Source organism: Pan troglodytes, chromosome 2 (assembly GCF_028858775.2).
Source record: "Pan troglodytes isolate AG18354 chromosome 2, NHGRI_mPanTro3-v2.0_pri, whole genome shotgun sequence".
In the NCBI taxonomy this organism is placed as follows: Eukaryota; Metazoa; Chordata; class Mammalia; order Primates; family Hominidae; genus Pan; species Pan troglodytes.
In genome coordinates, this window is record NC_086015.1 from 61,035,570 (window position 1) to 61,060,144 (window position 24,575).

At 46.3% G+C, this 24,575-nt stretch overlaps 1 protein-coding gene across 6 annotated transcripts in view; it reads right to left on the minus strand.

Annotated features, from left to right (window-relative positions):
• Positions 1 to 24,575, minus strand: part of ARHGEF3 (Rho guanine nucleotide exchange factor 3) — a 353,349-nt gene that overhangs the window by 289,522 nt on the left and 39,252 nt on the right. For 3 of the 6 annotated variants that reach the window (XM_063805891.1, XM_009445683.5, XM_001173627.8), the window contains exon 2: positions 16,256 to 16,344. The exons of 2 other annotated variants lie outside the window; for them this stretch is intronic. Coding sequence is in view for 3 of the 4 variants with exons in the window: in XM_009445683.5 (XP_009443958.1) it covers positions 16,256 to 16,317 (62 nt within the window). In the remaining variant the exon portion in view is untranslated. Of the gene's footprint in view, positions 1 to 16,255; positions 16,347 to 24,575 lie in introns of those variants that run through there. One more of the 6 variants, XM_024355516.2, reaches the window with a different exon arrangement.

A 24,575-nucleotide genomic window follows, 5' to 3' on the forward strand; every position in this document is an offset into this window, starting at 1 on the left:
TGGTGAAACCCCATTTCTACTAAAAATACAAAAATTAGCTGGGCGTGGTGGCATATGCCTGTAGTCCCAGCTACTCAGCAGTCTGAGGCAGGAGAATCACTTGAACCTGGGAGGCTGAGGCTGCAGTGAGCTGAGATGGCACCACTGCACACCAGCCTGGGTGACAGAGCAAGGCTCTGTCTCAAAAAAAAAAAAAAAAACTTTAAAGGCCAAAAAGGAATATAGATCAATTTGTTAGTAATAATAATGTCACATTTTCTGCACATCAACTAAGGCACTGGGCTAAGGAAGGGTGTTGTTTGCATTATCTCATTTCATCCTCAGAACTACTCTATAAGGTAGGTCCTATAATTAGCCTCATTTTACATGCAAGGAAAGCAGAGCAAAGAGAGCTTAAGTAACTTCCAAAAGGTCACACATCTGGCCAGTGGTACAGTCAGGATTTGAACCAGAGCAGTCTGGCTCCAGAGCTGTGTTCTTAAATATACCATGCTATCATTAATTAATAAACTAATTTATAATGATTAAAGTTATGCTAAAGTGTTCACATTTGGGGGAGGTTGTGATGCTTTATGTTTATGTCGTGTCTCACCTTCCCCACACCAAAAAATCACAACCTGGCTTTTCCCATTTAAAGACAGTATCTGCCAGGTAGTGTGCTGAGCATGTGACATGTATCATCTCATTAATCCCCACAACCAATAATATGAGGTTGGTGCTAATATTATTCCTTTTACAGATGAAGACATCGAGCTTCAGGGAAGTTAACATCCTTGCCCAAGGTCATAAAACAAAGAAGGAATTTGAACCCAAGAATGTCAGATTCCAGCATCTGTATTCTTTTCATTATATATGCCATCTTTTGCAGAATTTCAAGATTTTCCAGAAAAAAAAAATTAACAGTATCATGAAATGAGGGATGAGAATGACCGAGTCCAATGTTAAGCCACCTGGATTCATTGGGTAGCAAGGACCACAGTGGGTAGCTGGCCCATAAACCAGGACCATCCTCCTGGCCTCCAGCCTACATCACTGAATGGGTGACCTGTGACAAATCACTTCTCTTTCTAGACCTTGGTTTCTTTATTTATAAAAGAGGAACAAGAGAGCAAGGGGGACTTCCTGAGTCTCAGGTAGACCAGGGCACTCCCAGAGGGCTCTGTAGGTGGCCATTTCTCCTCCATGGATGGACGCTTCCCACCTCCCTTCCCGGCACAATTCTTCGGGATCAGGTTTCTCATTTTTTCGCTGGACCCAAGTGTGTGCACCCAGGTAGGCAATGGCAAGAAAGTCACAGTCCTTCTCAGCCTCGGTGTGTTCCTAGGGAGGAGATGAGGAGGGGAGGGAAAGAAAGGGGGCTCGAAAGGAGCTGGAATGGGGGCAGAGTGCTTGAACAAGTGCTACACCTGATCCCGGGAGGTGTAAACATATGCAGAAAAGCTTGTCCCTTAAGTTGGCATGTGTGTCAGATATATTTACACCTCAATCAAATTAAAATAAAAAATACTATTTGAAGAGATGCCACATCCGATCAGGCAAGATTTTGTCAAATTAAAACTTTGCTACTATAAAGGCTCTATTTTAAGTATGTAACATCCCATCCAAGACACCTTTTTAAAGGCATCTACCTTCTAAGTTCATTATGAAAAGGGAACAATAAGGAATTGACAAGAAGGATTATTATATGTGGCTGAGAGGCTGGGGGTAAGGGTGAGCTTGGGGAAATCTTTTCTTTAATAATCAACCCTCAAGGTGCACAGATGATGGCCTAACTCTCTATTTCCATCTATTTCCGTGATTGATTGACTGATTGATTGATTGATTTATGAATGAGACAGAGTTTCACTCTTGTTGCCCAGGCTGGAGTGCAATGGTGCAATCTCACTGCAAACTCCACCTCCCAGGTTCAAGTGATTCTCCTGCCTCAGCCTCCCAAGTAGCTGGGACTACAGGCGAGAGCCACCTCGCCCAGCTAATTTTGTATTTTTAGTAGAAATGGAGTTTCACCATGTTAGTCAGGCTGGTCTCAAACTCCTGACCTCAAGTGATCTACCTGCCTTGGCCTCCCCAAGGGCTGGGATTTCAGGTTTCCATGCCTAATTTAGTGGAGCAAATAAAGCCTGAAACTTCAGGTAGGGACTTAAAATCCTGATTCTGTCACTGATTTGCAGGGTCCTGGGGCTGAGTCAGGAATCATGGCTCCCTGCCACCTCCCCTCTCACTTGTGAAAAAGGACAGTGAAGACCACAAAGGGGATCGCTGGCCCAGATGGCATGAACATCTGGGGTGTCTGCCACCCAGCATCCAATTCCCTGTGTGTGGGTGACAGCACCTGGCCTTCCCATTGGGGCACCACCCCTCCCTCACTCTCCATCCATGGGTTCAGATGAGGCTGACTCCATCCTCCACCCCCGAGTTCCAGAGTTCCAGGAGAGAGCACGAAGCCTACGTTGTGAACAAATCTGAGTTCACTTGGGAAGCTCTGCTGGAACAAGTGGGAATAAGCTTTCACTCCATAGCTGGAGTCAAATGCCAGCCTAGAGTTGGCGGTATCACAGGGAGGAAACGTTCCTGAGAATGATTTCAACACAGAAGAAAGCAGAGCCAAGAGAAGGGCAGAGTGACAGCAAGGCCTAATCACACTGAGCCCCTGGATCCCGCCATGCCTGAGGCTATCTACTGTTGGACCTTCCATTCCTGTGAGCCATTACATTCCCTATGCAGCTTGATCCTGAATGAACTGCATTTCTGTCACTTGCAATAACATTTCCTAGCAGAACCACTGCATAGAATCCTAAGTCTCTTAGTTATAAGGGATACTGGTGGCTGTCCACCCAGCAGCATTTTGCAGATAATAAGCATTCAATAAATGTAAGTTGGTCTAATGGATGAATGGTTTGTTCATTTCCTCTAGCTTCAATGCCTCAAACACAAGGAAAGCTATCCTGTCAGTATTACTCTAAGCCACAGGATAAACCAAGTACATCTTCATGGAGTACTAATTTAAATGACAGAAAGTAGCTCCATGCTTGAAAAGCACAGCTGTAACCAAACATAGACACCTGTGGTTCACCCCAGGAATGAAAGGATGGGTCAACATTAGGAAATCTATCAATATAATTCATCTCATTACAGAGTCAAAAGAAAAAACAAAAACAGATGTCTCCTTAGATGCCAATCTTGTTGAATTCCAACATATATTCCTGATTGAAAAAAGAAACCTTTTAACAAAACAAGAATGGAATGAAACTTCCTTAAGAGATATAAAGCTCAAACTGAAAGCCTGCATCACATCTCCTAGGGAAACATTAGCGCACTCCCACTGAAGTGGATACAAAGCAAGAGGAACTCTACATACCACTGCTAGTTAACATTATTCAGGAAGCGGCCAGGCGCGGTGGCTCACACCTGTAATCCTAGCACTTTGGGAGGCTGAGGCAGGCAGATCATGAGGTCAGACTGAGACCGTCTTGGCCAACATGGTGAAACCCCATCTCTACTAAAATACAAAAAATTAGCCGGGCATGGTGGTGCGTGCCTGTAACCCCAGCTACTTGGGAGGCTGAGGCAGGGGAATCACTTGAGCCCGGGAGGCAGAGATTGCAGTGAGCTGAGATCGTGCCACTGCACTCCAGCCTGGCAACAGAGGAAGACGCCATCTCAAAAAAAAAAAAAAATTTATTCAGGAAGCATTTACCAATCCAATTAGAAGACAAAAAAAGTCATACTGACTAGAAAGGAAGGGAAAACAAAATTGTATTAATTTGCAGATGATATAATTGTATGTCTGGAAAAATCCCTCCCTACAAAAATATAGTAATAATAAAATAAGATCTGCAAAACTATTAGAGCAAATAGGAAAACTAGATAATATTAATCAACATGAATAAAAGAAGTTGGCTGGACATGGTGGCTCAAGCCTGCAATCCCAGCACTTTGAGAGGCTGAGACAGGAGGATTGCTTGAGTCTAGGAGTTCAAGATCAGCCTGGGTAACCCAGTGAGACCTTGTTTCTACAAAAAAATTTTAAAAATTTAGCCGGGCACGGTGGCATGTGCCTGTAGTCCTAGCTACTCTAGAGGCTGAGTCAGGGGGATTGCTTGAGCTCAGGAGTTTGAGGCTGCAGTGAGCTATGATCACCTCACTGCACTCCAGCCTGGGTAACAGACACTGCCCTGTCCAGTCACCTGGGGAAGCCCAGGAGGTCCCTGTCTTTGCCAACAAAGGAAGAGAGGACCCATCTTTCAAGACATGACTCGCAATAGCAGGGCTGATCAGACTGATCCACACGTGTGACCATCTCATCACCCACATCTGTACTGATCTGAATGTCATTTTTGTCTCAAAAAAAAAGTTATTAATCAATAGCTTTCCTATATACAAAAAAAAAAAAGAAGCATGAATACATGCTGGTGGTCCAGCTAACATAAATGATTATTCCAGAAAAACATTCCTTCTTGTGCTCTGCCACATTTCCTCTTCTCTACTTGTGTGAATGTTGGTGGCATGCTTGAAACTCACAGCTGTACCCAAACATAGACACTACCAACCAGGCACTTATTTTGCCTAGGCTCAACCATCTCTGTTGACTGGGAACCAATCTCCCGAGACTGCCCTGTCCAGTCACCTGGGGAAGCCTAGGAGGACCCTGTTTTTGCCAACAAAGGAAGAGAGGACCTATCTTTCAAGACATGACTCGCAGTAGCAGGCTGATCAGGCTGATCCGGCTGATCCACACGTATGACCGTCTCATCACCCACATCTGTACTGACCTGAATGCCATTCTTTGTCCAAGCTAAGCCCCTGGGCCTTAGCACATGCTGTCCCTGATGCCCGCCATGATTTTCCTCAAGAAGGCTGCAGGGCTTGCTCTCTCAACATTCAGGTCTATGTTGAATGTTATTCTCTCAAAAAAGCTCTCCCTGTGTCTCTATGTAAAACTCCACCTGCTTATGCTCACCCTATCACATACTCTATCTTTCCTCACAGCATGCACCACCAGCTAATGCCACTTCACACATCTGTTTATGGTCTGTCTCTCTCACCAGAAGGTAAGCTCCATCAGGGCAGGAACCACCACATCCGCTTCATTCACTGCAGTATCCCTATCCTAAACACAGTCCCAGATGCACAGAAGGGGCTCAACAGATGTTAGTTTTATAGGTGGATGGATGGATTTGTTCAGTCCCCAGATCCACTCTCAATTCTACCACCGAATATTTTTCATGAGTTCACCTCTCTCCATTGGTTATCCAAGCTATCCACTCACTTATTCTCAACAGGTATTTATGACCTCCATCATCTCTCTCCTGGATGGCTACAATACCCCCAGCTGGTTACTTAGCCCTGAGTTTTGCTTCCCTCCAAATCTTTTTCCCACTCTAGCCAGAGATCTTTTCTCAAAATGCAGATTTAATCAGATTTAAGAGGCCACTTAAAACACTTCAGTGGCCTCTTGGGACCCTTAGGACAGAGTCTAAGCTCTTTACTACCAAGGCCAAGAGGACCCAGTGTTCCCAGCCCAGAGGACTCCCAGGCCCCTGTCATATGACATGATCCAGTCTCACTGAGATGCTGTCTTTGCTTCCGGCACATCACATCTCTGTGGACTCCGGACCTTGGCACACACTGCCCCTTCCACATGGTTTGCTCTTTACCTGGCTATCCCTCACAGATGCTTCCATTTTCTGTCTGCTACTTCTCACGGGGAATGTTAGGTCCACCCTAAAGGGACTACAGATCCTCTCACTTCCCTGTCACATGCTCACTGCCCTGGGAATGGCTTGTTTAGGTCTGTGTGCTCCTGTACTATAAGATTCACAAGAGTCGGCCTGTGCCATTCACAGCACCCAGAACAACGCCCCCGGCACTGAGTAGACACTCGAGATAGACTTCCTTGACTTTAATTTAAATCATGCCTTCTCCAAATTGGCATGGGGTTGGTTTCTTTGTGTCACATCTGATGCTGCTTTGGGCACCCCAATGCACCCTTCATACTCCCTTGAGAAAACAGCAACACACAGGTACATGCTTACACTGGCATGCACACAGCACTCGGGAACCCACCACTCCCCAAAGTGCCCATTCCACCATGACATTCTAACCTTGCAGAAATCTTGTTTCCTGCCTAATGTTATAAACAGAATATTGAAGCTTCCTACATCAAGAACACTCTACTCCAATTTGACCTGGATCTATCAAAAAGAAGGAAAGATATTTAAAAAAAAAAAAAAAAAGTAGGGGGCTGCCTCTGAAATATCTCCCTTAGCCACCATACCTGGAAGGCCAATAGCAAACAGATTCAATTTTACTTGACAATCTTAAAAAAAAAAAAAATCAGAGCTATACCTGTATATGGCTTATTTCTGTAATAAAACAAACAAAAAAAAATCCACTTTGTGTAGGGTAAGAGCAATTTTGTTTTTTTCTTTTTTTGAGACGGAATCTTGCTCTGTCACCCAGGCTGGAGTGCAGTGGTGCGATCTCGGCTCACTGCAAGCGCTGCCTCCCAGGTTCACGCCATTCTCCTGCCTCAGCCTCCCAAGTAGCTGGGACTACAGGCACCCGCCACCACACCCAGCTAATTTTTTGTATTTTTAGTAGAGATGGGGTTTCACCACGTCAGCCAGGATGGTCTCGATCTCCTGACCTCATGATCTGCCCGCCTCGGCCTCCCAAAGTGCTGGGATTACAGGCGTGAGCCACCGCGCCCGGCCAAGAGCAGTTTTTTATTACAAATGCTTCTCCTTCTTAATAGTTGTTAGAATTATGGTCAATATAATATCTCAATCTGATCTAAAACAAAACAAACGCAGGCTAATGCCTTCACCAGCGTGTCAACTGAGCAACACCAGCATGGGTTATCCTGACGTTGGAGTGATGTCACCCACGAGGGCCTCTCACTGCAAATGCTGCACCTGGACTCCAGCCTTGAGGCTTCACTTGAAGTTCATGGAACTGGAGGACCAAGGTAAATGGCACCGCAAAGACACACCTAGACAAACACAGAACGTGGATCTGACTCTTCAAAACGCTAGTGCCATGGAGGGCAAAAATAAAGGAGGGATCTGTTCTGGATCGAAGGAGACTAAAGAGATGAAATTATCAAGTACAGCGCTTTAGCCAGGAATGGGCCGAGATGAGTAGGGAAAGGAAAAGGGGTTTCGGAGCAATGGAGGGAATCTGGATCCTGAAAAAGAGTCAGGAGACAGTATTAGTCATAAAACTTCAGAGCTGTGAAAAACCATCACCATCTTTACATTGACACAATGCTCCACGATTTACCAAGGAATTTCATGTGACCTAGTCCCACCAGCTCACTTCAGAGATGAGGAAACTGCACTCAGAGGAGTGGCTAGACTCTAGCCCTAATGCAGTGGGTTGCTGAAGTTGGCACACACTGGGAAGAGTGATTGCACACATCTCAGTGACTCTGTGTTAGCATGTTGAAGTTGGCCATGGTGGGAGTATTTACAGAAGTAGGCAAATGCTACAAGTCTGAGCTTTTTCCCCTCAGAAACTCATTTGCCCTAACCCTTACCCTAACCCTGTCCTAAAGCCAGACGTGAACCTAGGCCTCCCTCCAGCCATTCAGGGCTCCTTTCCATCACCCTTGTTTTTGCTCCCTCTTGAGTCCTCTGCCCCTGAAAAACCTATGCCAGACTGCAAAGTCCTCCAGGGCACGGACTCTATTAGATTGTAATCAGGGCCCCTGCCTGTCCTACTCACCAATGTATCCGTGAGCCCAGCACAGTGCCTGGCACACAGCCTCGATAGATACTCATCATTAGAGAAGACGATTCCTCCTACTTGGGCTCTGCACACAGGTGGGACAAAAGCCACCTTCAGCTCAAGCCCCAGAAGCACTCCTGGGGAAAGGCTTAACTCAAGTTCCCATGCTCTTTTCTCACCTAGGGAACAAAATTCTCAAGACTCCTCCCATTCACACCCTAGCGGAATACCCCAGACAAAACCAACACTTAAGGTATCTCAATAACCTGTACCTTATGAGCCTAGTGAGCCCATAAGATACTTTAACAATGATGGAGGCAGGGCGCAGTGGTTCACACCTATAATTCCAGCTCTTTGGGAGGCCAAGGCAGAAGGATCACTTGAGCTCAGGAGTTTGAGACCAGCCTGGACAACATAGTGAGAGTCCATCTATACAAAAAAATTTTTAAATTAGCCAGGTGTGGTGGTGCAAGCCTGTAGTCCCAGCTACTCAGGAGGCTGAGGTAGAAGGATCACTTGAGCCCAAGAGGTTGAGGCTGCAGTGATTCATGATCACACCACTGCACTCCAGCCTGGATGACAGAGTGAGACTCTGTCTCTTAAAATAAAAGAGGTTTGGATGCCTCCCACCCCACGCTTGCACAGTTCTCTAAGCCCAGTGCTTAACTCCTAGGGTTGAAAAAGTTGATTGCCCTCCAGAGAAAGCGTCACACTCTCACCTGGCAGGAATTTTCTATCAGATTTCCCAGGAGGGAGACCGACATGATGTACATGGTCTCCACCCAGTGAGGGTACCACATAAGGACAGCAGCTGTTTTAGGTGCCACCATCTACCCTACCTGGACAGGGCCGGGGGAGCGTCCTCTTCACCAGATGAGTGTGGGCCAGAGGCAAAACCCCTCAGAGACATTCTTTTCCTGCCTGTTGTGCTACATGTTGCCACCTGAGTGCTGTGCCCATCAGAGGCCACCTGGTGTGTGTGTCTCTAAACACTTCTCGATTGTGCACTAGGTGCCAGACACTGCCAGGCCCTTAAGCCTTTATTGTCTCCTATCACTATATTCGTCTCATCTAGACTGTAAGCTGCTTGAAGGCAAGGTCCATGTCTGACTGTAGCCCCCAGCATGCCCGAAAGAGTGATTAGTACATAGTAGGTACTCAAATAACTGCAGAATGCATTTTTTAATGTGATCACCCTATGTTAGAAATTGTCACAGAGAAGTAGAGGGCATGCATTCTGAGACCTCCTCCTTGACTCTGCAGTTGGTGGGAGAATGATTTTTGAACTGATAACAGACTAATGCCACGTGCTAGACATTGGCCAGATGCCCAGTGACGGAGCTAAGCATTTCTTACCACACTGAATCCTTGCGTAACTCTACAAACTAAGTACCACTGTTATCCACCTTTCACAGATGGGCAAACTGAGACTTGGGAAACTTCAACAACTGGGCCAGGGTACTCACTTCCTCCCCTAACACCCTCTTGGCAGTTCCCCTTGTCACTGGCGCCACCCTATGAGAAGGTGACTGCCTGGCATTAGGAACATGCTGATTGGCTCCCAATGCCCACCCTTCCACACCTCAATGGACTGCCTGGGATGAAGCCCACTCCCACCCTTAGAGCAGCCACAGAAATTGCTCCCATTCTGCAGAGGGGCTCTGTGCTCCGGTCTGCAGGGAGCAAGTAAAGGAGGACCCAGACAGACAAGAACAGGTGGGGTGGTGAGAAGGCTGAGGGCTTTCTCTGGGAGCGTCAAAGGTGCAGGTTTAGGCTGGGAACACTGGCTCACACCTGTAATCCCAGCACTTTGGGAGGCTGAGGTGGGTGGATCACGTGAGGCCAGGAGTTCAAGATCAGCCTGGCCAACGTGGTGAAACCCTTTTTCTACTAAAAATACAAAAAAAATTAGCCAGGTGTGGTGACGCACACCTGTAATCCCAGCTACTCAGGAGGCTGAGGCAGGAGAATCACTTGAACCTGGGAGGTGGAGGTTGAAGTGAGCCGAGATCACGCCATTGCACTCCAGCCTGGGCAACAGAGAGAGACTCTGTCTCAAAAAAAAAAAAAAAAAAAAATCAAAGGTACAGGTTTAAGCCTAAGCCCTAGAATTACCTGTGACATTGGAGCAGGTACTTTAGAACTCTTTTTCCTCATCTGTAAAACGGAGGTGAACAATATGTGTTGTTCACTGGGTTGCGACGATGTTTGGAGCCAATGTATATAAAAAGCCCCTCAGGAGGTGCCCCAAATAAGCAGGCATTATAATTTGCTGTGTAGAGGATTAGCCATGCTCAGTGGAGGACCAAGGAGCTTTTTTAGTGACTTTGCAGCAAATCTTCCAAGATGTTTTCCAATCCATGGCTTTGGCCATTACAAGGGCAGATAATGGTGAAAACACACACACACACACACACACACACACACACACACACACCTCCCAAAATAGGACCTGAGGTTTAGGGACCAGATCTGGGGCTTAACTCTTCCACTCATTGGCAACAGGACTGCAGCCAAGCCCTTCACCTCCATAAGCCTCAGTTCCTCATCTGTAAATAACATCTACTTGGGCCGGGCGTGGTGGCTCACGCCTGCAATCCCACCACTTTGGGAGGCCGAGGCAGGCAGATCACCTGAGGTCAGGAGTTTGAGACCAGCCTGACCAAATGGAGAAACCCCGTCTCTACTAAAAATACAAAATTAGCCAGGTGTGGTGGCACATGCCTGTAATCACAGCTACTCAGTAGGCTGAGGCAGGAGAATCACTTGAACCCAGAAGCAGAGGTTGCAGTGAGCAGAGATCATGCCACTGCACTCCAGCTTGGACAACAAGAGCGAAACTCCGTCTCAAAAAAAAAAAAAAAAAATCTACTTACCTCATTGTCCTGATCACATAGTTGAAGGACTGGGTGAAGGCTCAAAGACCCAATCCAGCACATCCCTGGGGTGATCTCCACAGTAGCAGATGTAGGGAGCTGCCCTCCCTTAAGAGACCTCTGCATGCACAGTGACACTTTATAGGCTCTGATGAGGTGTGCAAAAAGGTCCTCATTTAACTGAGGTTAAGCCAGCACTGGCCAAACAAATTTGACAACAAACCCCACTTTTTCCTGCCATACCTAATCATGTAAGGAGGAAACCATATTCTAAGTAGCAGACTGTGGGAATGCTGATGGGATCTCCAAGAAGACACCTTAGAGAGATGTCGCCTTGCCCAGGGTAACAGAGCCCAAGGTCAGAGGAGTTTGCAAACCTCGGGCTCTTGCTCTCCCTTATGTTGGGTTTCTGGCTTCTCAAGGTCAGCAGCTAAACCTCCGGAGGGTGGGGGAAGCAGAGCAGGTCCCAAACAGCCTTTTGGACAGTGAACAAAGCTACTAAAAATCAGTGACCAAAACAGCCCTGGCCTAATGCCAAGATGGGAGCTGATAAGTGGATCAAGGAGAAGAGAGAAGCTAAGAGCAAGCAGCGAAACCACCACGTCTAATGGGGAGGGCTTCGAGCACTATACAAACCAGCCTAACCCTGCAGCATGAAAACTGCCTGCAGCGCTGGGGCAAATTGCAATTCTGGGTCAAGTCCTTCATGTTGCCATCTACAAATCACTCTGTCTTCTGCCCAATTCAGTCCACCAGAGCCACACATGGGGAGGGCCTGGGCCAGATGTCAGGCATCACTGCACCAGACAAGGCCCTTCCCTCCAGGAGAGTAAAGCCTAGCAGAACCGGCAAGGAGGAGGTGCTCAACACATACGGAACAGGTGAGCAAGCCAGGGGAGATTTTTGTTTTGGAAAAAGAGACATATATGTATATAATCCGTGCCTGGAAGACTCTGCAGGGAATGCCTAATCCCTTGTTTGAGCATTTTCCCAAAGTGCTGAGGGCCACTGAGTAATGGGATGTTTGTTGACTGACTGACCAAATGAATGAATGAATAAACGACCTAAATTAAATCTTCCCATTTCTCCAGCATAAGTGAAGTCCTTACTATCCAACCATTTCACCACAGGTCCATTCATAGGAAGAATTTACAAGAAAGACAAGGACTTTTCCCCCTCAAAATTCTCTCCTTTGCACCTGAGGAAACTGTTCAGAAATTCTGCTTCTGTTGCCACACAGCTGAGGAAACTGAGGCATAGAAATGCACTATCTGTCTGCAGTCACTGATGACCACAGAAAACTGCACTCTCCAGGGTATTTATCTTCTAGAAATCCTATACTCTTGGGCCCCTAAAGTGTAAGTTGGCATCCAGAAATAGAAGCAGCAAGAAATTACTGCTTAGTCAATAAATGCTATGCAAATAGTCCTCCTCACAATAAAGTCACTTGGTTAAAAGACAAACTGCCCATAAATCACAGGAACAAAACTGCATCTCACAAAGGGAAGCATGGCCTGTGGGCAGGGATTCCAGGGAGCCCCAGTCCTTGAGGAAGTGGGGTTGGCCCAGGCTGATCTGTGGTCCTTCCAGCTGGTCGGCTTTGTCTCAGCACCTCATCTCAAGGATCCTAGGTCCACCCTATCTTGTTACTCCACCCCTTTTACTCATTGGTCTAGAAGTATTAGTAAGTACCTACTGTGTGCCAAGCACACAGTAATGAGGTAAACTGTGTAATAATGGTGAACACAAGAGGTGAGACCTAGCCCCATGAGGTTTGCAGTCCAATAGGTGAGAGAGACACTAAAAAGATAAATATGTGTAAGATGAGAAATTGTGTTTACTGATTACCATTTCTGAAACATAAGTCTATCATTCTCCTGACAGAAAAGTCTTTCTAGGTTCTTCACTCTATATGCGACTAAAAATAAGCAAACAAAAACAAAAAATGCCGCCTTTACTGGGTACTGACTATATGCCAGGAGCTTTCCAATGATTAACTCAGAACATCCCCAGTGACCCACTGTGGGAGATACTATTATTATCCCCACTGACCAGCGTAGATTCATGGGTTTCCACTTAACCACCGCTCAGATGTGTGCAACTACCTCTCCCCCACAGATGCCAGACTCCGAATTCCCTAAGAATTCATATCTTACCCATCTTTTTGTCACTTGTGCATATAATAGTATTCAATCAATGCCCACTGAATGAACAATCAATTAATCGTTCAATGGGCTAGTTTTCTGCAAGATAGTACCCGCTGAATCAGTACTTTGGGAGGCTGAGGTGGGTGGATCACGTGAGGCAGTTTTGGAAGAAAAGAGGATCAGTCTCCTAATAATTGCACAAGAGGTAGCTGTGATGTTATGGAAAGAGCCAGAGCCAGACCCTGGAGATGTGGGAGCATGAACTTGGCAATCATTTCATCACTCTAGGTCTGTTTGCTTAAACCTGTAATGCAGAGTTAAACACAATGAATCTATGATTTCTTCTGGCTCTAAATTTTTATGTCTCTGAAATATATACTAAAAGATGGGGGCTGAGAAAGGCATTTGAAATTGCACTCTGTCTGCAATTTCTTGATCTTAGAATAAGACCTAAAGTTAAACATTTTAGGGTAAGTTGACTGATTAGGTCTAGGGAGGGCAAGTGAAGTACTTCCTCTCCCTGCACAGCTCAGTTTATGCACTCCTCATAAGCAAGTATACGTACTCCCCATGACAAATATGCTCAACTTGTAAAACCCCTTTGCAGAGAAACATTTTGGATGGGCATGGGTGAGGCTGCCATCCCTAACGGTACCCAAGAACAGTGGTACTGGTGATATGCAGGAGCCCCTGTTCATACGCTGGACAGGGACAAAGCCATCCCTTTCAACTCTGCTCCCCCCTGGAAATACCACAGATTCTGAATAACAACTGAGTATGGTCAAAGCAACTGCAAACATGGGCGTGATGGCCCCAAAGCCATGCTCATTAAACAGAACTCAGCACTCAACAAATGTGGGTCTGTTTGTTACTCCAAGTGAGAGCACTGGGTAGAAACCAGGGATCCATGGTGAGCATGTGAGCAAAGTTTTGCTGGTTTCCTTTTACTCTTTGGGTTGGTTTTGAATACATTTCTGTCTGTTACCTAATGGCCACAAAATGGGGAGAAACAACACAACTTCCTACCTTAGAGGACCACTGTGAGAATTAAATGAGATAAACAGGCCAAGTGATCCACGCAGAGGCTGACATAGTAAATTCTCAAACTGTTGCCAATGCTGATGGCATCAGTGATGGTAGTGGTGGATATAAAAGTAGGGAAATCCAGCTGAGGGCTCTTTGAAGCCCCTAGGGTTAGAAGGAGAAGCAGATGATCCTGGGCTGGACTCTCCTGGGGGAGTATAAGTATACTCCTTGGATGCTTCTCAGAAGAGAAAACAACGTAGCAACCACTCCTGGGAAGGGCCAGGCTCCCCAGATGCCCTGGGGCCCTGGGACTCTGGATAGGTGGATGGGTCCCAGTGGGGACAGAGGCTTATGGCACCATCAGGAGATGAAGCTAGGCAACAGAGTCCTAAGAAGATGAACAACCTCAGAGTTCAGAGGAGGCAGAGGAAACTACAACCACAGAAAGACACAATCATTCACCCAAAAGACTAGCAAAATGAAAAAGCTGAAGATCTGAGGCATGGCAAGACAGTGAGCAAACAGGAGATCTGGTGCCCAGGTGACAAGCAGTGCCCTTTGGAGGATGAATTGGTGATGTTTCAGACCTTACAGGATGACCCAGCAACTCTAATCCGCGGCAACCTCCCTAGAGAATTCTTGCCCATGTGCTCAGGTGGAACATACCAGAAAGCACATCACAGCACTACCATAAGGGCAACAAACAGAACAAAGCTAACCACCACCATCAGAGAAATGGCCCAATAAACAGCTGGATCCTTGTACTGTGGATATACTATTCACTTGGCTGCAGTAAAAAAAAAAAAAAAAAAAAAATGTAGATTCACATATGTCTTGAAAACATTTTAGGACATATTATTGAATTTATAAAAGGGCTACAAAATAGGCTAACAAGCATAGTATGACAGTACATATTTAAAAACAGAAAGAAAAAAAGGAAGAAAGGAAAGAGTGACTTTTGTTCTATGTATCCAGATAACTAACAAAGTTATGGAAGAAAATGTACAAGATAGATCCCAGTGGTTACTTCTGGGAAGGGCAGGGATGAGGTAGGAGCTGGGAATGAAAATGGGAGTCAATGGGGATTTCATTTGTATTTTTAACAAGGAAAATGTATTTATTTATTTATAAATAAAATTAATTTTAGGCTGGGCGCGGTGGCTCACGCCTGTAATCCCAGCACTTTGGGAGGCTGAGGTAGGTAGATCACCTGAGGTCAAGAGTTTGAAACCAGCCTGGCCAACATAGTGAAACTTCATCTCTACTAAAAATACAAAAATTAGCCATGTGTGGTGGTGGACACCTGTAATCCCAGCTACTTAGGAGGCTGATGCAGGAGAATCGTTTGAACCCAAGAGGTGGAGGTTGCAGTGAGCTGAGATTGCACCATTGCACTCTAGACTGGGCAACAGAGCAAAAACTCTGTCTCAAAGAAAAGTAAATAAATAAATTAAATTAAATTAATTTTAATTATTGACATTACATTAAAAGTTTTTAATTATTTATATGTACTTATTTATTTTAGAGATGGAGTCTTGCTGTGTTGCCCAGGCTGGAGTGCAGTGGCTATTCACAAGTGCAATTGTAGTGCACTTCAGCCTTAAACTCCTAGGCTCAGGCAATCCTCTTGCCTCAGCCTCCTGAGGAGCTGGGATTACAGGCACACACTACCACAACGGGCTTAAAAAAAAAAAAAAGGCATAAGAAAGAGAAAGAAATGGTGAGTCAAAGAGAAGACGGAGCTGCCAAGAGCTCAGGGTCTGCCTTTGCCTCCTCTTGGGGGACTGGCCACTCACAAATGCTGGCACAACACATCCGAGCATGGCGCATAGTGTTTTGGAATGAATGTCCATAGTTTGGAATAAAATATTTAATTCTATATCACATTGGTCCTACTTATACCAACTCTTCCTTCTAAGTCTTAGAAAAATCCCTTCATACTGAATGGCATTCCTCCTCTGGCAGAGACATGAAAGAAACATCTCTAGTAAGAAATTAGAGATGTGGAAGAAAATATGTGAAATTTTGCTAACTCTAAATTCTTTTTTTTTTTTTTTTTTTTTTGACAAGGTCTCACTCTGTCACCCAGGCTAGAGTATAATGGTGTGATCATGGCTCACTGCAACCTCAACCAGCTGGACTCAAACAATCCTCCCGCCTCAGCCTCCCAAGTAGCTGGGACTACAGGCACACATCACCATGCCTGGCTAATTTTTTTTAATTTTTAGTAGAGATGAGGTCTCACTATGTTACCCAGGCTGGTCTCGAACTCCTGGACTCAAGTGATCCTCTCTCACCTCAGCCTTGCAAAGTGCTGGGGTTACAGGCATGAGACACCATGCCTAGCACTATCTCCAAATTCTTGATGGCCTCTACTGACTTATGTAGGCTTAAAGGAAGTCCTCCATTGCATTTAATTGTTGCATACAGGAATTTAAAAATTTTTAATTATTTAGGTTATTTGATTATTTTTACCTTTCCTTGTTTCCTTCCATTCCTCTACAGCTGCATTGATTCATTGCTGTGGAACTGTCCATAGACTCAGTATGGCAGGCTCAGGTCTCCTTTTTTAAAAAGCAAAACAACCAACATTTATCATCTAGGTACATTTATGTTATAAACACACAAAGAGCTGCATTAAATACAAGGGGAATATATCAAGGGTTACCCAGTGTCCACCAAAATCCAATATTTCCTTCTTCCATAATTATTCAAGTTTTATCAGGTACAACATTTTCTTTTCTTTTCTTTTTTTGAGACAGAGTCTCGCTCTGTCACCCATGCTGCAGTGCAGTGGCACAATCTCAGCTCACTGCAACTTCCGCCTCCCAGGGTCACACCACTCCTTTGCTCAGCCTCCTGAGTAGCTGAGATTACAGGCACACACCACCACACCCGGCTAATTTTTGTATTTTTAGTAAAGACAGGGTTAGACCATGTTGGCTAGGCTGGTCTTAAACTCCTGACCTCAGGTGAGCCGCCCACCTCAACCTCCCAAAGTGCTGGGATTACAGGTGTAAGCCACTGCGCCCGGCCAGGTACCACATTTTCCAAGCATCCCTGCAGGGAGATATAGCCAAATGTCTGGGTTCCCAGTGGAACGTGAGAAGAAGTGATATGTGCCACTTCTCGGTCTAGGTCTTAGGATATGAGCAACCTTCCCACGGGCTGGAATCCAGCTCTGCCCATGCAGATGATGACAATGCACTTGGAATGACAAAGCAACAAGGTAGAAACCACCTGGGCCTGTGATTGCGTCTAGCACAGCCACCCCTGTCACCTTAGAACTACTACCTTACAGAGAAATTTCTTTGTTCTTTAAGTCATTGTTTTATGGGCCCTGGTTTTATGGGTTGTGAACTGTCATCCCAGCTGGGAATATGATTACATATCCTCACTGGGGCCCTTCTGCAGGTGGGTTTGGTTATTTTGGAGCTTGGCACACACTATGTATGTAGAGACAGGTGAGGCCAAACTCTTTTTGGACATAATTTCAGTGAAACTACATGCAACTTCATGAGGGCCTGGTGCATAGTAAGTATTCAATCAGTACTTAATGAATGAGGGGATGTTAATAAGCAGGTAATATCTTCCAGTGTGAAGACTCTCAAGAGCAGAGCACTGGGCACAGAATGAAGAACACAGAGGGCATCTCCAAGTATGAGCTGTGAGTTCCATGTCACAAAATGACCACCTGGACTGGTAAAATACCATTCGGGTGCATGACGCCCAAGTTTAGGTAAGGATTCAAGTGTGCTTAGGAGCAAGAGGCAAAGAGAAAGGCAAGGGAGAGAGACAGAGACAGTGTGCACAGGAGAAGAATATTCCAGTGGTGTGGAGGATTCCTCCCACTATTTTGCTTCCTGAACATTTGCCCCAGGATGAGTCTGAGCCATAACTCTGGGATCCTTCTTCAGTCTCAGGCACTGAATTCCTCACCACTCTGGGTGTGGTTGAGGATCAAAAGATAGCTTTTTTTGTACCACATGGCCCCAAACACAAACCTGCTACTTCATTTAGTGTCAACCAAAGAAATAGCCATCAGTTTCAACTGTAGAACTGGCTGTGCAGATCATACTGAGGGATAGTGTATTGGTCTCCAGCCTGTCATCGTCCAGGCACGGGGGGTGAGGGTAATTTGGACCACCCATGTTCTTCTAAGCTAGTGCTGGCTGAATGATCCAGCACCGCTGCATCCACTACTTTGATTACTGAGAATCACAGGCCTGCTTGGCCGTATCTCCAGCACAGCCTCCTCCATCTGCCCTGCCACAGGCCTGGCCAGATTAAAGCACCATTTAGATAAATTCTCCAATCTAGGTGAGCAGGACCTACAGGATACCTGGGACCCTTGTACCCCAAGGCGTTAGACAGTCAGTGTAGGGGAGAGTCCCCAGCCACTGCCTCCAGTGCTGGTCTTTAACTTGCAAAAAGCACATCATGAAATATTTTTAGCATCTGGATCCCTGTCAGGGGCCACTGCTCTGGCTTCCATCAGAGCTAACTTCATCAGCTGAGACATGTGCATTATGGAGGGGCCCAGGCTAGGGTGAGAGTGAAAATGTGGATCCCAGAAGAAGAAAAGATGGAAGGGTGGTGGGACTTGAGTTCAGAGTCCCGGAGTTGCCACTGCATCCACAAAGGGTATGAAGAGGAATTGAGTAGCCCATACCTGGGTCACTTCTGCAGCTGTGAACACCTCAACCTACCTCATTTCGGCCTAGAAACCAAGGTTGCTCAGTGTCCCAAGCTCCTCTGCAGCATGTAACTGCTGCAAGGGACTTTACACCCACATTCCAAAATGATGCCAACCACAGGACTCTCCTCAAAGCCATATTTCCCAAGCAGCCATGAGGGATCAGAGCCTGCCTTTGAGGGGCCACTGGCTAGTTCTAGGTCAGAGCTTTAGGTTTTTCCTTTCCCATATTGGCAAAAATATTCTGTAGACAGGCACCAATAAACCATCACCCTTCAGGCTGGGCGCAGTGGCTCACGCCTGTAATCCCAGCACTTTGGGAGGCCGAGGCAGGTGGATCATGAGGTCAGGAGATCGAGACCATCCTGGCTAACACGGTGAAACCTGTCTCTATTAAAAACAAAAAAAAATTAGCCAGGCTTGGTGGCGGGCGCCTGTAGTCCCAGCTACTCGGGAGGCTGAGGCAGGAGAATGGTGTGAACCCGGGAGGCGGAGCTTGCAGTGAGCCAAGATTGTGCCACTGCACTCCAGCCTGGGCGACAGAGCAAGACTCCGTCTCAAAAAACAAAACAAAACAAAACCCATCACCCTTCAGCCTGTGGCTAGGGGCAGGGACTGGGGGCATCGATCTCTGTGCCCTAGCACTGAGGGATGCCCGAGGGCCTGACACGGACACTGACATGGATTGTTGCATCAAATTCTCACACCAGCCCTAGGAGGCAGGGACTGTTACCTTCTCACATGAAGAATCAGAAAACTGGGCACAAAGAAGTTAAGACTTGGCAAAGGCCACACAGGTAGCAAATAATAAAGCTGAGACTGGAACCCCAGGCATTTGGCCTGGGAGTCTGTGTTTCTCCCGACTGTGGCATGACATGCACAGGAAAGCTCGGTGGTGGCTGAATGAATGAACAAATGAATGAATAAACAAAAAATTTCAAAAGCCATTTCAGGAATCGGGTAAGGAATAGTGTCTCAATGAGGCCCCGGGGGTTGTTGGGTTGATCGTGAGCTTAACCTCATCTGCCCTGGATGTCAACCAAGAGGTGATACTCTCAGATCCCTCTCAAGGTTGAGTGTTCAGCCCCAGGAACACTCTAAACCTAGGGGTTTCATACCATTGTTTTGTTTGTTTTTAAGGCAGAGTCTTGCTGTTGCCCAAGCTGGAGTGCAGTGATGTAATCATAGTTCACTACAGCCTCAAACTCCTGGGCTCAAGTGATCCTCCTGCCTTAGCCTCCCATGTTAGCCGGAGCTACAGGTGCACATTACCACACCTGGCTCATTTTTTTTATTTTTTGTAGAGATGGGGTCTTGCTATGTTGCCCAGGCTGGTCTCTAACTCCTGGCCTCAAGCAATTCTTGCACCTCAGCCTACCAAAAAGGTGGGATTACAGGCGTCAGCCACCGCCTCAGACCTATACCATTGTTGGTAATGACCACAGCAACTGCTGACTCAGTGCCTCCTATTTATAGGTGGTAAGTTCAGGGCTCTCACACAGAGGCTCCTCTCATCTGCCAGGGCCCTGCAGAAAAGCCAGGATCATACCCATTTTACAGATGGCAAAACCAGAGATCTGACAGGGTGTGACTTGCTTATAGTCGCAGCACTTAAATGAGGGCTGATGAACAGCGTGGGCTTTTTCCCCACCACATAATACCCACCACATCCCTTGGTTAGTCACAAAGTTACAAAGATGAGATAAGCGCTGTTCTAACTCTTCAGATGGAAAGTTTCGTGTTAATCTAAAGTTCATCAGTATTTCCCATCCCAGTCACCTGCATGGAAGAGGAATTCCAGTTCTGCCCAGCTAAAAACTCTGGCACCACCACTCCCTCGTTCCTCTCCTCAGCTGGTAGGATCAGTACCCATTGGTATTTGCTGATACCTCCTGCATCAACCTCCTGCAAAGCACAACTGCGTCCATTGGACAGAAGGTCCTGCTAATTCTTCATTTAAAAATTTCCCAGGAAGCACCAACTGCTGGTGAGAATGTGAAGCAACCAGCACTCTCATCTACTGCTGTTGCTGGGAACATAAATTGGTCCCACCATCTTGGAAGACCGTGACAATGTCGAGTCAACCTGCATTTGCTCCTAGGTACACACGTGCACCAAGAGACATAGTCTAGAATGTCCTCAGTAGCACCATGCCCAACTCCCCTACATTTGTCTTTCATTGCTGCTGTAACCAATTACCACATGCTTAGTGACTTAAAACAGCACAAATGTATCTCCTCTCATAGCAAAGTAGGTCAGAAATGGGTCTACATGGCCTTGCAGGGCAGCATTCCTCCTGGAGGCTCTAGAGGAGACTCTGTTCTCCTGCCTTTTCCAGCTTCTAAAGGTCACTTTGCATTCCTCGGCTTGTGGCTCCTCCTCTTGTTTTCATTGCCAGCAATGGTATCTTCAAATCTCTGTCTTCTCTTTCCTCTGCTTTAATCACCACGTCTCATTCTCTGAACCAGACCCTCCTATAAGAATCCTTGTGACTACACTGGTCCCTCAAGGATAATCTCCCCATGTCAAGATCCTTAAAGTCATCACATCTGCAAAGTCCCTTTTGCCATGTAAGGTAACACAGTCCCAGGTATTACTGGTGAACGGTACCTGTGACCAGGGATTAGGTCAGAAACATCTTTTGGGAGGGCCATTATGTGACCTACCACAAACCCAAACTGGAAGCTACCCAAATGCTTATCAACAATAGAATGAATGAAATCAATGGTGGTGATTCTCAGCAATGAGAATGGATGACCTGCAACTACATGCGGCAACAAGAAAGACACTCAGAAAACAATGCTGAGCTAAAGATGCCAAACACAAGAGTGTGTGCTATCCAAGTCTGTCTACAGAAAGTACCAAAACAGGGCCAGGCACAGTGGCTCATGCCTGTAATCCCAGCACTTTTGGAGGCCGCGGCGGGTGGATCACGAGGTCAGTACATTGAGACCATCCTGGCTAACATGGTGAAACCCCATCTCTACTAAAAATACAAAAAATTAGCCAGCCGTGGTGGCACACGCCTGTAGTCCCAGCTACTTGGGAGGCTGAGGCAGGAGAATCACTTGAACCCAGGAGGTGGAGGTTGCAGTGAGCTGAGATCACGCCACTGCACTCCAGCCTGGGCGACAGAGCAAGACTCCGTCAAAAAAAAAAAAAAAAAGAAAAGAAAAGAAAAGAAAAGAAAATTCCAAAACAGGTAAAACCATCCCAGGCTATTAGGAGTTAGGATAGCGGTTCTAGTGGGGGAGTGGTGGCTGGAAGAGGAATGATGGGGCTTCTGGGGTGCTGGCAAAGTTCTGTTTCTTAATACAGGTATGATCCATTTGTGAAAACCATCAAGTGATACAGTTATGACCGGTGCCCTTCTCTGTGGGTATGCTGTGCTTCAATAAGATGCTTTAATAAATGGCTCTGCCTGCTTCATCCCATTTCCACTCCACAGGCCTGTGTCCTTTCACCTCTGAATGAAGCAGACCCCAGCTGACCTCCTCAACACCCACACCACCCTGCCAACCGCTGCCCACCAGACTGACCTGGAACTGATCAGCTACTGACACCTGCTGCACAGTGCCCTCCTCTGTCTCTCCTTCACTCCTTTACCTGCCTCTCACATACAGTGACCCCATCTATAACCCCATCTCCTCTCAGGCACTCCCCACTCCCCACCAACTTCTGTAGAACTTGAAATAAAAACCACATCATTTGGACTTCATTATGACTGTCATATACTGATTGCTAATAGGACCAAACACCTACTCTTGTCTCCCCAAACAAACTGCAAGTGTCTCAAGAGCAGAACATCTCAAGGTCTTGCACATTCCATTCTGTTCCTAGTTCTGATTGTATGTGAACTTCCAGTGCTAATTAATAATAACTCCTACTAATAGGAACAGCCTTTACTGAGCACCTCATATGCACCAGACTCAGTGCTCCTCGTGCATTATCTCACTTCCTCTTCTCCCACCCTATGAAGCGGGCACTATCACAATCCCTCTATTGAATAGTAGGAAACTGAGGCACAGAATGGTGAATTAACTTGTTCAATATCCCAAAGTGTATCATGGTAGGGGAGGGACTTGAACACACACCATCTGATTCCAGAGCCCATGCTTCCATAACAACCCCACCCTAATGGGGTGTTAGGCATACAGTTGGTGCTTAGCAAACACTTTCACATACTTAATTACCAAAATGTATATATACTAAGAAAAAAAGTCTTCATAAATACACAAACAACAAAATCAAGACTCCACCAAATAAGATCTTTTCATCTTCAGATCTCAAAAGAGGACATGCCCTCCGGGGAAATTTACAAAAGCTCTGTGTACTCCTTGCTCTGCCTCATGCTTGGCACTCAAAGCTTTATAAACTTTTATCAGCAAACAACAGTCAGAGTTGTCCTCCAGGCTTTTATCTGAGCAGGGAGAGAGCGGGATACATTTTTTCTTGCTGTCTGCCAATCTCAGGGCCAGAGCCAACATCAGAACTAAAGGATGGTTGGATGGCTCAGGCTGGGACCACAAGGTCCCAAGCCACCCGCTCCAGATGACCTCACCTCCCCAGTGGCCAAGAAACATGACCCAGAGCCCTTGGCTAAAAACGAGGCCACCACCCCCGAGGGCTGATGTGGCCACTAAACTGAACCAGAGATAATGACATGAGCAGCCAAGACATTAGGTCAGTTACCAAACAGTGCTTTGGTCAGTGTGGACACAGCAGCGCACCTGGGCCAGCTTGGCATTGTTTCCAAGCATCCACTATCACCCTGAGTCCACCCACGCATGGTCTTGAAGCATCTACATGGATACAAATGAAAAGTTCCTATGCCCCAGGAGGATGGGGACTACTATGAGGAGACATACCCTATGAAAAACAACCAAACTGTCCATCAATAAGGCACTGGAGAAATAATGACTGCTTGGTGTAGAATATGCAACAGCTAAAACAACAAAGCAGATCTAGATGCATTAGCATGGGAAACACAGCTCAACTCAACATTAGAGGGGAAAAAAGCAAGAACAGAACCTAAAGTATAATGATGTTTCTAGCAAAAGAAAAACCCTACATACTTCAAGACTCCAGCTATATGAAGCAGTGGTGGATGAGAGCCAGCACATACTAGTTTGAGAAAGTCAATGGTGCACATCTCTTTCCAACTCTGTTCAGTCATGTCGGGGTTTGTTGGCCATGGTGGGAGTTTTACACCATGGAAATCAGAAAATGCTGCAAATCATGGCTCCCCGCTCTCCAACCTGTCCCCAAGAGCTGATTGTTAAACATGTTAAACATGTTTTTTTTAGACGGAGTCTCGCTCTGTCGCCCAGGCTGGAGTACAGTGGCGTGATCTCAGCTCACTGCAAGCTCTGCCTCCTGGGTTCACACCATTCTCCTGCCTCAGCCTCCCAAGTACCTGGGACTACAGGCGCCCGCCACCATGCTCGGCTAGTTTTTTTGTATTTTCAGTACAGACGAGGTTTCACCATGTTAGCCAGGATGGTCTCGATCTCCTGACCTCGTGATCTGCCCTCCTCAGCCTCCCAAAGTGCTGGGATTACAGGCATGAGCCACTGCGCCCAGCCCATAAATATATTTTTTAAAGTTTAACACAACCTCAAAGTTATTTTTAAGTGGCTGTCTCTGAAGTGGGATATGGGACGGCTGGAGGCTAAGACAGGCTTCAGTTATATCTGTACCACTAACATTTTTTTTTTTAAGACCGAGTCTCACTCTGTTGCCCAGGCTAGAGTGCAGTGGCACGATCTCGGCTCACTACAACCTCCACCTCCTGTGTTCAAGCGATTCTCCTGCCTCAGCCTCCTGAGTAGCTGGGATTACAGGCATGTGCCACCACGCCCGGCTAATTTTTGTATTTTTAGTAGAGATGGGGTTTCACCACGTTGATTAGGCTGGTCTCGAACTCCTGACCTCGTGATCCTCCTGCATTGGCCTCCCAAAGTGCTGGGATTACAGGCATGAGCCACAGCGCCTGGCCGCCACTAGCATTTTACAACACCAACACCAACAAAAATGTTTATATATGTTAGGATTACTAAAATTGTTTCAAAGTTAAAAAAAAAAAAAAGCTCTGACCAT